Genomic DNA, 10,858 nt, shown 5'->3' with positions numbered 1-10,858 from the left:
TTCCCTGCCCTGACTCCGCTGAGGCACCCTTACACCAAGCAAATCAGAATCTGAGGGGCACCTTGGCTTCAGTATTTTTTAAAGCTCTACAGGTGTTTCCCACATGGAGCCAAGTGTGAGAACGATCAGGTAGGTAGATGTAGGCTAGCAGTTCTCAAACTGTAGTGTTTGGACCAGCAGTCTCTGGATGGCTTGGGAACTTCTCACATTCTGGGCCCCCAACCCAGACTTAAAAATTAGACCCTCCACACGATTCCATGCTAAAGGTGGAGAATCACGTTATAGATAGTTCAAAAGCAACAGGATTCAGGACATCAAACCTGTTTCATTCTTCTCCAAGTACTGCCACCATGCACCAGAAATCATTAGTCTTTTTTTTTTTTTAAGATTTTATTTATTTGTTTGACAGACAGAGATCACAAGTAGGCAGAGAGGCAGGCAGAGAGAGATGGGGAAGCAGGCTCCCTACTAAGCAGAGAGTCCAATGTGGAGCTTGATCCCAGGACTCTGGGATCATGACCTGAGCTAAAGGCAGAGGCTTTGATCCACTGAACTACCCAGGCGCCCCCAGAAATCTTTAGTCTTAAGTGACCTGTGATTTGCCTTAAGGGACATAGTCTAAAGCTATGTCTGAACTGAGATGTGCTGTAAGTATGAAAGACACACCAGACTTCAAAGACTTATTAACTGAAAGGGGGAACTATCTCAATTTCTTGCATTTAGTATATGTTGAAATAATATTTTGGATATATTGGGTTAAATAAAAATCACTAATATATATCTTTTTTTTAAACTTCATCTTTTAAAAAATGTAGTTACTAGGCGGTTTGAAATTACATATATGACTCGCATTTGTGGCTCAATTTAAACTTCTATGGACTAAGCTAAAGAGCTTACAGTGTGTGTGTGTGTGTGTGTGTGAGTGTGTAAGTCACAGGAACTAACTTAAAACCGTATTAGTGGGTGCCTGGGTGGCTCAGTTAGTTGAGCAACTGCCTTCGGCTCAGGTCATGATCCTCCGGAGTGCCGGGATCGAGTCTCGGGATCAAGTCCCGCATAGGGCTCCCAGCTCCGCGGAGAGTTTGCATCTCCCTGTGACCTTCTCCCCTCTCATGCCTTCTCTCACTCACTCTCTCTCCCTCTCTCAATGGATAAATAAAATATTAAAAAAAAAAAAAAGGAAGTATTAGGGAGCTTCAGAATCCCCTTGAACTCATTCAGACTAAACAATCTTAATGAAGTCAAATTGTACCCCCTGTGGCCCCCCAAAGATGAAGGGTTCTGGTGTCCAATCCGGACGACTCACTTTACCTCTCACGTCCGCTTTTGTCATCTTAAACGGGGGTTTACACTACTATGTGCCAGGGAGTTTTAGGTGAGTGCTTTGCTTAAAAACTTAAAGGTTAGGTTTCCCCTGACTCCAAAAATGCTACAAAGAACGAAAAGGAATGCCTTAAATGAGGGGGTAACTCGCAGATGAGTGACAGCAGGGTGAGGAAGGACACCCTTCCTCTCGCAAGGGACCAGCTCCAATAGCCCCGCCACTTGCCCGCTGTAGCTTTGAATATGTGAGTTTACCTCAACCTGGGTCTCTTTTCCTGTCCAAGGTCGGAGTTAAGCTTAGAGATCCCAAGTTGGAGTTCCTTACGGCTTTCCCACCAGCCCGCGCCCGGGACACCCGGCCGAGTAAGACGACCTGCCCACTCCGTTACCGAAAAGCTGGAAGAAGATTTAACTCTGGCCTTTCGGAAACTGACCCGGGGCCCTTTCCTGGGGCACGTCGGGAAATATAGTCTTTTCGGTAAAAAGAAGCCACTTCCGGGTCAAAACACGGGAGTGGGCGTGGCTCTAGGGTCCCTTCCCCCATTGGGTGTTGAATTTCCCGGCTACCCAAAACTTGCGGTTTTTTGGGTTCCGGTTGTTGACAGGCACCCCTACTTCCCTTTTAGCTTCATGTGCGCCTCTGCGCATGCCTTGAGCGCTTGTCCGCCAGTCGAGGGACTTTGGTTTTGTTTCAAAGACTACATTTCCCAGAAGGCCGCGCGAGTAGGCGGGGCTCCCTCGCCCCAAGGGGTGGGGCGCGGCACTGCGAGCGGAGGCTGAGCCTGTGACCTCTTTCTTTCTTTTATTTAACGCAAAACTGGTGTGTCCACACGAAGGGCTCCGCGGCCGAGCTGGACCCGGTGCCCACTGGCCAGCTCGGCCTGGCCCCTTGGAAGGCGAGGCTGAGGTGCCCTGGGAGAACGAGTGAGCCCCTCCCCTGCTCCCTCTCCTGGAGTTTGGAACTGTCAAGCTCCAGCTTATACCCTCTCTCCAGGCTCAAGACCCCTGCGCGGCCCACGCCGCGGGCCCGGCCGCACTCGGGGGCCGGGCCGGGCCTGCCTGGCCCGTGAGGATCTGCACCAGCAGGTCGGTGGCCAGCATGTGCGAGGGCTCCTCAAAGCCGATGGTCAGCAGCTGCTGGTAGTCCCCAGGCGGCTGCGGGCACAAAATCCTGGGGGCCAGGACAGACAGGCCAGGACGTGAGCGCCCCCCTGCTTCTCGGGAGCCCCTCCCCTCAAGTGAAAGGCTGTTGCTGAAAGCTGCTTTGTTTCAGCTGGGGGTGGGAAAAACCCTGGGGGGAAAGTGGTTTCCTTGTTGATGAGAAACCTAGGGTAAGGGCTCTGGGAGGCTGAACAGCTCTAGCCCTGACCTCGCCTATCACCCAGCTAGCTGTGTGTCCTTGGGCAGGTAACTTAACCTCTCTGAGCACCTGTTTTCTTTGTAAAATGGTGCTTAACGTGTAGACCTCAATGGGTTGTTACACAAGTCTGCATAAAGCACTTTTCAGGGCACAATAAAATACTGTCCTTATTACCAAGGGAACCAATATTGGGGGAAGTTGGTCTTTGGTGGGGTTCTGCCCCTCCCTCCAAGCCCCAAACCCACTTTGCCATCACCCTAACTCCTACCATGAATAAAGGTCATCGTCGGGAGGTCCAAGCGGCACCCACCGGCCAATGGACCACAGCTTCTGGATCTGGGGGCACGAATTGGCCGGACTCTTGCCTGTGTCTTCCCAAGTATCCCGATAGCACAGGAAGTAGCTGGGAGGGGAGGGGCATCAGTTAAGAATGAACAGTTTCCTACCTTCTTCTGTTGAGGGCTTTGATTCTGGGGGGGAGGTGGAACTCCTCAGAATTTGTCCTCAAATTCTCAGGTGGCTCAACACTGAGGCCTTTTCTCCCTGTCAGCTTACTTTTAAGAGGAGGACTTTTATGTTAATGGGAGGGTGAGTTTTTTTTTTTTTTTTTTTAAGGTGGGGATGGCCTTTCAAAGATCTTTGGTTTCCTGCTTGGCTTTCCATGCTCTGGTGGTGGTGGCCACCAGAGGCCTACACTGGCATGCTGCGGAGAGAGGGGAGAACTTTGGTTCTATTAGGGGACTCACTAATCCACATGGGAATCTTGTTCCCCGCCACTGGGCTCTGGGGTGGCTTCCAGGTTCCAACGCATCTTCTTGTAGAGGTATCTGGGGAAGCGGGTGGCAGTGTAGGCGGCTGGGGCACAGTATCTGAAGATGGACACCTCGTGAGAAGGGCTGATGGAGAACCTCCCGCAGAAGAAACAAGAGATGCTGGCAAGAAATGGGAGAGTCGGGAGTGAGACTGGGCTCTGGACTCCACCCTCCCCCCACCCCCATTCCTGTGTCCTACCCTTTTACCTTAGGGGGTCCGTATCCTCCAGGTCCACGAACCCAAAGGAGGCATACATGAGGACCAGCTGTTCCAGGCGCAGGGTCAGCTGTTGGGAGATCTCCAACAGCTGCATGGAAGAAGGGGTGTAATGAGATTAGCTGGCCTACCAGGATCGCCCTCCCCCACCCTCTCCCACTCCTGAGGGGTGAAGAAAGGGGCATAGGGTCTAGGAAATCTGCTCCACACACCCCCTTTCGGACCAGCTCCTGCAGGGCTCCATAGATGGGGGGCACACTCCGTGCAGCTGCCTCCAGATAGAGAAAGTAGGGCTCACACATCTGTAAGAAGGTGGGCATGGCCTTTGCCAGCTGTTCCTTCTGTACTCGGTCCCTGCTAAAGGGAAAAGAGGGCCTTTGCCTGGGGTCCCTCACTCCCCATTTCCCATTCTACTCACTGCTGACTTGTACCCCTGGCCTGGACCCCCTATTAAAAATTCTGCCTGCGCCAGGCCTTTCTCAGAGTATCTTCCGGGACCATTTCCATCAAAACAATTGGGAACACTTGTTAAGATGCTGACACCTGAGTTCTACCACTGACTTTAACTCAAAATTTCCTGTAGGGTGGAGCCCAGAAATTTAGGGTTTAAACAGCCTCCCCAAGAATTCCAATGGATACTGAAATGTAAGAATTTTAGTCCCTTTCCCCCTGGGTTGGGCATCACGCTATACTTTGGTGGTGGTCGTGATGGGGCTCTCACACTGGTAGCCAGCTGGGCCAAATCTGGCACAGATTGGTTTTGTTTAGCGTGCCCAGAGTTCAAAGTGTAAGCCAACAGTTAAAAACTGGGAGAAAAGTCCTCATGAATTGGGGGCCACCTAATAGCAGGCACTCCCTAACCCCAAATTTCTACACAGTTCTTATCACTCTTCAAGATGGGATCCGCAATCAACTAGCTTCATTTACAGTTGCTGGCTCCTGGTGCTTTTGAGTTTGGGAACCTAGCGTGTGTTGCCCACCTACTACCCTCTCCTCAGTCTCATTCTCAGGACCTAGGACCCCATCCAGAATCACCTGTAAAGCAAGTAGCTCTGGAAATCATCTGCCTTCTTGAGCAGGTAGCGGAGCTGTTCGGTGATGGGGCTGAACATGGTGTCCAAGGGTAGGCGAGGAGGGGCGGGGCCTGGGCCGGGGGCCAGGGGCTCGGGGGAAGGAGTAGCCGTAGAGGCCTCCAGCAGCTGCCCCTGGACATCCTCCGGTTCTGCCTCGGGGGGGTTCCCAGGCCCACCAGGGGACGCCGACCAGGAGGGGTCTCCGCAGGGCTGCGCCGCAGGTTCCAAGTCGCCCGGGGGCGGTGTTTCCCCAGGGCCCGGGGGGAGCGGCTCCACGAACCACTGCTCGGTAGCCATCGTAGGGTCGCAGGCGAGGACCGCAGCTCTTTAAGTCTCCGCCGCTCACGTTGGCCGCGGGTTCGACCCCGCCCCGGGAACCTCGGACTTGCCGGGACTGGGAATGCGGTCCCCCTCCAACTCGCCCCTGCCTCGACCTCTCCGCCCGCGCGGCGCCGCACGGAGGGAGTTCGCCTCGTTTGAATTTCAACACGCGGGAGGGGCGCGCCTCTCCGGTAGGCGCTGCGCGCCCGCGGGGCCCCGCGCACATGCGCGCTCCCGGAACCTGGCTTGGGGGACGCGCCCAGATAAAGAGGCGTCGTGGGCCGGTGCTGGCGCGGTCCCGTCCTGGGGTGCCGCCTGGGGGGGGCAGCACTTTTCTTCTAGGCGGCTTCCTACGGAAGAGGGGTCTTTATCGAGCCTCCAAACCGGGGGTGCAGGTACATGAAGGGAGGACGCCCCTGCTGCGTAGAGTCTGACTCTGGCCCCCGAATCTGTATATTTTTTTTAAGAAACTCTAATGGAGTTGGAAAACTGCATTTGAACTTAGCAGGGACTTGTGATGTCAGTAGCTGTTCCAACTGGTAACAATACTAAAAATCTTCACTTGGAAAAAGGTGCGGGTCCCATGATCTCATCCCTTCCGTTCCTTTTAAATTGGCCCAGACAGGGAGGCCTGGAGACCCTACCATGGGTCCAGAACAGACCCCTGCCCCCAACACTTAGAAACTAGATTCTTGGTGGTGTGCCAAAGCTGACAGACATACAGCTAGGAAGCCAAATACATTAATTACACTTAAAAAGACTCTGGGTAAAAGAACTCAGACAGGTGTCTGACCCCACCCCCTGGGACCCTGAGCAAGCATCTTTGCTGTGCTGAGCCAGTTGCCTCTTCCAGAAAGTGGTGTTTTATGAGCTCTCTGCCTATGGGGCTGCAGAGAGAACAACCGAGAAAATGCTCATAAAGCCTAGTTAGCTGCCGGTCACTCAACAAATATTTGAGCACCTACTGTGTGTCTGGGCACTGTTCTGAGCATGGGGAGGTGACCCAACTAGGCAAATATTCCTGCTCTCCTGCAGCACTTCCTATCTTAGCTGGCTGTCAGGCAGCCCCACACACTACCTGTCTTCCTCCTCAAACAATTTTGTCTGAACCCTAGACTCTCCCAGGAGGCCCATAGCTCTTCAAGCTCCTCCCCCTATTCCATTCATAAAATTGAACTGGCATTTTTTTTTAAAACTTTATTTAAAAAACCTTCGGTGCAATATTAAAAAGCAATACAGCCAGCTGGAGCAACAACCAACAGAAAGAAAGGAGAGGGTTAGGGAAGACCCAGAGACCCCACCCCAGCTGTTCCCAAGGGCAGACTGGGATGGGGCATGGGTGGTGGGGGAGAGAGGAAAGGCCACCCACCAATATGAATAGGCAGAACAGAACATTTATATAGGAAACATCTGGCTGAACTGAAGAGGATCTAGGGGAGATAGGAAGCCCCCGTTTTTCTTTTTTTCTTTTTTTTGTTTTTTTCAAAAATGTCCTAGACTTGAGGGGAGGGCTAGCCTCCTGGGGTGACATGAGCAGGCCCGGTCTCACCCCACACTCCTCCATCATGGAGTATAGGATGTGCTGGGGGCCAGATGTGTGTATGCTGGGGAAACACAGGGAGAGATGAATAGGGAGGAATGCCCCCTCACTGCAATCTGTTATGAGGGCTGAGAGTGTCCCCATCCAGCTCCTGGACTCTGGGGGTCTTGGGTGAGATGGGGGCTGGAATGGGCTGGGGCTGGGGCGAGGCTGGGCGCTCAGCCTAGAAAGCCATCAGGGTCGTCATCCTCAAAGTGGCCTTGCTGCAGCACCTTGATGTGGTGCTCGTAGATTTTCAGGGCTGGGCCCAGGCGGATGGACAGGCCAGTCAGCACATCCGTGCGCTGCATGAGCAGCAAAGACTTGCCATCGATTTCCTGGGTGGGACAGAGAGAGAGCGAGCAGGGTGAGAGCAGGGTGAGAGCTGACCCCCACTGAGGCCCTGGAATAGAGGGGCACACTGAGGGCTGGGAACTCGCCTGCTCTTGGAAAGCTGTTGCCTGCTCTGGGAAGCCGGCCTCGGTGAAGTACTCAACCACGTCCATCACCGTCCACTCCACGGGGTCAGCTGGCTTCTCTTTGCGCCCGGAGCTGTGTCAGAACAGAGGGAACCAGTGAGAAGCGATACTCCCCTGGTTCTGTTACACCTATGAAGGCAACACCCCCGTGTCTCAAATACCCCAACTTACGGACAGCCAAAGGGGGTCCCATCGGCCCCTGGTAGGGCTGGTTTTCCTGGGGGCAAAGGCACAGGGGACGGGGAGTCCGGCCCAGTGGCAGCAGAGGCTGGGAAAGAAAACACATATGCCTGTGGCTTTGTCTTGGGGCTCAGTTCCTCCCCACCAGGCAATCCCTCCAACTCAGAGAGATCCTTACCTGATCCCCCTTCCTTATTCATGGCTGCCATGGAGAACACTTGGCGGGTACCACTGCCTGGTGCCGGCCCCCGACTTTCATCCTGGCCCTGGTGGGGTCCACAGGGTGTCCACTCCTTGACCCTCTCCTTGGCACTCTGAGGGCCTCGCTCGCCATTAAGCTGGTGGTGCTGGGCACCTGCTGGACGGTCACCCTCAGGCACCTCTGAGCCCTCAGACACATCATCCTCGTCATCCTCCTCTTCCTCGTCTTCTTCCTCCTCTTCCTTCTCAAGCACTCGCTCTTCTCCACCTCTCTGGTGCCGGGGAGAGAGGCAGGAAAGGTTAGTAGCTGTTCTGGCCCTGGGCCCAGTCCCTGGGATCCAGGACCGGGTGGTGTGCTTAACACCCACCTTTAATATCAACACGGACTAACTTTTACGCATTCAGTCCGTGCCAGGCTCTGTGTTAATAAAGCCCTCAGTAGCCAAATCTCACTAAACTCGCTCAACAACCTCAAGGGGTCGCTACTGCTATTAAGTCGCGTTTTACAAGCGGAGGAAACTGAGGCTCGGCAAGATTAAGTCACTTGCCAAGGTCACCATGCGCCGAACCCGCAGTTAAGACGCGAAAAGCCAGGGCCGCCCGCCGCCCGATTCCTCCCGGGACTCGCGCCCCGCCACCAACTTCGCCCGCACCTGCCTACCGCGCGGCAACCCCCCCTTCCCCGGCGCGCTCACCTTGCTCCGCGACGCGCGGGCGCTGGCGGCCGGCGGCGCCCGTCCGGGCCTGTCCCCGCGGGGCAGCGCGAGCGCTCCGAGGCGGGTGCGCTCCAGGCGGCCTCGCGCTGCCGCCTCTTCCTCCAGCAGCCCCTGCACGCGGCCGCGGGTCAGGCGGCCGCCGGCGCCGCCGCTGCCCCCGAGGTAGCGCACGACTTCCCGCAGGCTCACGGGCCGCGCCGGGCCGCCGGCCCGCGCCGCGCCCCCCTCCGGCGGCTGCTGTGGCTGCGGCGGCGGCGGCGGCTGCTGCTGCTGTGGCGGCGCCGGCGGCTGTGGCGGCGGCGGCAGCGGCGGCTCCCGGGCGGCGACGGCGGGCGGGGGGGCGCGGCGCGGGCCGGCCGGGGGCGCCACTGCCGGAGGAGCGGCAGGCGCGGGCGGCGGCGCGGCCAGGGGCGCGGCCCGCTGCGCGCGGGGGCCCGGCTGCGCGGGGCCGGGCGAGGGGGGCGCTGTGGCGGCGGCAGCGGCGGCCGCGCGGGGCGCCCGGGCCGGGGCGGTGGCGGCGACGGGCGCGGGCGGTGGCGGCGGGGCGGGCGTGGGCGGCGGCGCGGCGGCGGCGGCGGCGGGGCCCCCGCGGGGGGCGCGCGGCGGGGCCGGCGGGGTGGCTCCGCGCCGGGGCGGCTGGACGCGCGCCGCGTTGCGGTACGAGATGCTCCCCTTGTAGCTGACCCGGAGCACGGCGCGCTGCTGGATCAGTTTCTCGAGCTCGGCGCGCGTGCGCTCCGGCTCCGGGCCGTGCCGCCGCCGCACCATCCGGCAGATGCGCTCCAGGTCCGGCCGCGCCTTGCGCGAGCGCAGCGAGTCGATGGTGTCCAGGATCCACTCTTGGTAGTGCGGGGAAGCGGCGGACGACGAGGCAGCGGCCGCCGTGGTGGCGGCCGCCGCCGTCTCCGGCGGGGGTAGGGCCGGGGGCCCCGCCATGCCTCCCGCCCGGCCCGGCTGCACCGTGCGCGCTGCCTCCCTCCCAGCGCGGCGCCCCCCTCCCCGGCTCCCCTCCCTCCGCCGCTGCCCGCCTCCTCCGCCTCCCCCCCCGGGGGGCGCAGCGCCTCGGCGGAGCGGCGGCGGCGCTGCTGTTTCTTTGCAAAAAAAAAAAAAAAAAAAAGCGAGAGAGAGGGAGCGCGAGAGAGAAAAAACAGTGAGAGAGAAAGAAAAGAGAGAAAAAAATATGCACACACTCACTCACTCGCACGCACGCACACACAGACCCGCTTCTGCTGGGCGCGCGCGGGGCCGGGGATGCGAGGAGGGAGGAGGGGAGCGCGGCGCGGCCGGCCCCTCCCCGCCGCCGCCGCCGCCGCACGCGCGCCCTGCGCCCGGGACACTCCGGCCCCCCTTCCTTCCCTCCCTCCCTCCTCCCCGCCGCCCGCCTTCCTCCCTCCCACCCCCACGCGCCCGCTTTTAAGGTGGAGCCCGGGCCCCCCGCCCGCCCCCTTTACCCTGCGCTCTCGCTCACTCTGGCTCGCTCCGGCCCCCCCTTACAACTCCCGCGCGCTTTTTAAGGAGGCGCCGTGGAGTTGGCGCCGGGGCGGGGGCGGGGGAAAGCGGCGGGCGGGGGAGGGGGAGGGGAGCGCCGGGGGGAGGGGAGAGGGGGCGGGCGGGGCGGGCGGGCGGCGCTCGGCCGCCCTCCAGCCATTGGGCGCGGGACCCAGACGTCCCCGGCGCCCAGCCCCCCTCTCCACGCCTCCCCGGCGCGCTCCGCTCTCGGGACCGCACTTACCGGGAACTCGCCGCCCGCGGGCCGGGCCGCTGCGCTCGCCAGGCGCCGCGGGGACCCTCGGACTGTCGCCGCCCCCGCGCCCCAACGGCGCGCTTGGCCCTGCGCTCCGCGCGGAGGATGCGGGGAGGGGGCGCGCACGGTCTCCCCCACCCTTTGCCCGCCCCCCCGCCAGGGCCGCCCCCGCCGCCGCTCGGCCTCCCGGCGCGCCGGCCCCAGCGTCTCCTTAGAGCGCCCTCTCGGCCGAGGGCTGGACGCCGAGGGGTCGCGCCGCAGAGTGGGGACCCCGAGTCCAGGGTCAAAGGGCAGTTTGGCGCCCCCTTCTCCTGCGGGGCGGGGTAGTGGCTGAATTCTGGCCAAACCCGGTTTTACAAGGACTCTAGGCCAGATCCTGATCAGCCTGGACGTTGGGGTCCGAAATTCTCTTTCCAAACCCCTGGGGGTATGTGGGCGGGTGACCGAAGTCGGGAACACTACCGACACTTTTTTTTAAACAAAACTTTATTGGTAATAGTTTTCAAATATGTTTACAACAGCACACTGTTCAAGAGGAAGTCGCGTCCTTCGCAGCACACAGGTTGAATTGCCCCGTGCCCACCCGGGGCCCCACCCCAGGCCTGAGAGCTCCTCCTGGATGGGGAGAAGTTATGAGAGGGACAAATATGGGGATGAATGGGTGGTTCCCCACTTTTAAGAGAGAAAAAAGCACAAATTGGTGGGGGAGAAAGGGTGATGGACAGCTGACAGCTAAGCAGAGGAGGAGCGCCCAGGATGGGAGGAGGGGGGCGGAGGCTGCTGGGTGAATAAAACAGGCAGCCCCTCCCCAGAAACCCTGGCCTTGAACCCGGGGCCAAGAGCGGGAGGAGGG

The 10,858-nt window shown here is 59.2% G+C and overlaps 2 protein-coding genes across 3 annotated transcripts; both read right to left on the bottom strand.

Annotated features, from left to right (window-relative positions):
- Positions 1-2,111: 2,111 nt before the first annotated feature.
- On the bottom strand, positions 2,112-5,249 carry LOC309864192 (UPF0575 protein C19orf67 homolog). 2 transcript variants are annotated; one of them, XM_082729497.1, is made up of 6 exons: positions 4,748-5,249; positions 3,925-4,069; positions 3,703-3,803; positions 3,430-3,615; positions 2,952-3,086; positions 2,112-2,494 (listed from the first exon to the last, which is right to left on the bottom strand). In XM_082729497.1, the coding sequence occupies exons 1-6, from the start codon at positions 5,080-5,082 to the stop codon at positions 2,320-2,322; spliced, it is 1,077 nt and encodes a 358-aa protein (XP_082585623.1). In that variant the 5' UTR covers positions 5,083-5,249; the 3' UTR covers positions 2,112-2,319. The 2 variants fall into 2 exon arrangements, with proteins under 2 accessions (XP_082585623.1, XP_082585624.1); XM_082729498.1 differs by having other exon boundaries at positions 3,925-4,066.
- A 1,039-nt stretch (positions 5,250-6,288) lies between these two features.
- On the bottom strand, positions 6,289-9,582 carry SAMD1 (sterile alpha motif domain containing 1). The gene is made up of 5 exons (XM_082729458.1): positions 8,241-9,582; positions 7,523-7,817; positions 7,336-7,432; positions 7,126-7,237; positions 6,289-7,023 (listed from the first exon to the last, which is right to left on the bottom strand). Exons 1-5 carry the CDS (start codon positions 9,195-9,197, stop codon positions 6,865-6,867), a joined length of 1,620 nt encoding a protein of 539 aa, XP_082585584.1. The 5' UTR covers positions 9,198-9,582; the 3' UTR covers positions 6,289-6,864.
- Between the last annotated feature and the right edge of the window lie 1,276 nt (positions 9,583-10,858).

The sequence above is a fragment of the Mustela nivalis genome (genome assembly GCF_964662115.1).
Source record: "Mustela nivalis genome assembly, chromosome: 1".
In the NCBI taxonomy this organism is placed as follows: domain Eukaryota; kingdom Metazoa; phylum Chordata; class Mammalia; order Carnivora; family Mustelidae; genus Mustela; species Mustela nivalis.
Note: the sequence above shows the minus strand (reverse complement) of the source record. Positions and strands in the feature narration are given on the sequence as shown.

Bases quoted from the DNA above. Each gene is read 5' to 3' on its own strand.
- SAMD1 (XM_082729458.1), bottom strand. From the start codon at position 9,197: ATGGCGGGGCCCCCGGCCCTACCCCCGCCGGAGACGGCGGCGGCCGCC. The intron at 7,238-7,335 runs GTAAGTTGGGGT...GTTCTGACACAG, and splicing joins GGGACCCCCTTTGGCTGTCC to CTCCGGGCGCAAAGAGAAGC. The intron at 7,024-7,125 runs GCGAGTTCCCAG...TGTCCCACCCAG, and splicing joins CAACAGCTTTCCAAGAGCAG to GAAATCGATGGCAAGTCTTT.
- LOC309864192 (XM_082729497.1), bottom strand. From the start codon at position 5,082: ATGGCTACCGAGCAGTGGTTCGTGGAGCCGCTCCCCCCGGGCCCTGGG. The intron at 3,616-3,702 runs GTAAAAGGGTAG...ATTTCTTGCCAG, and splicing joins GAGGATACGGACCCCCTAAG to CATCTCTTGTTTCTTCTGCG. The intron at 2,495-2,951 runs GTAGGAGTTAGG...CCTGGCCCCCAG, and splicing joins GACGATGACCTTTATTCATG to GATTTTGTGCCCGCAGCCGC.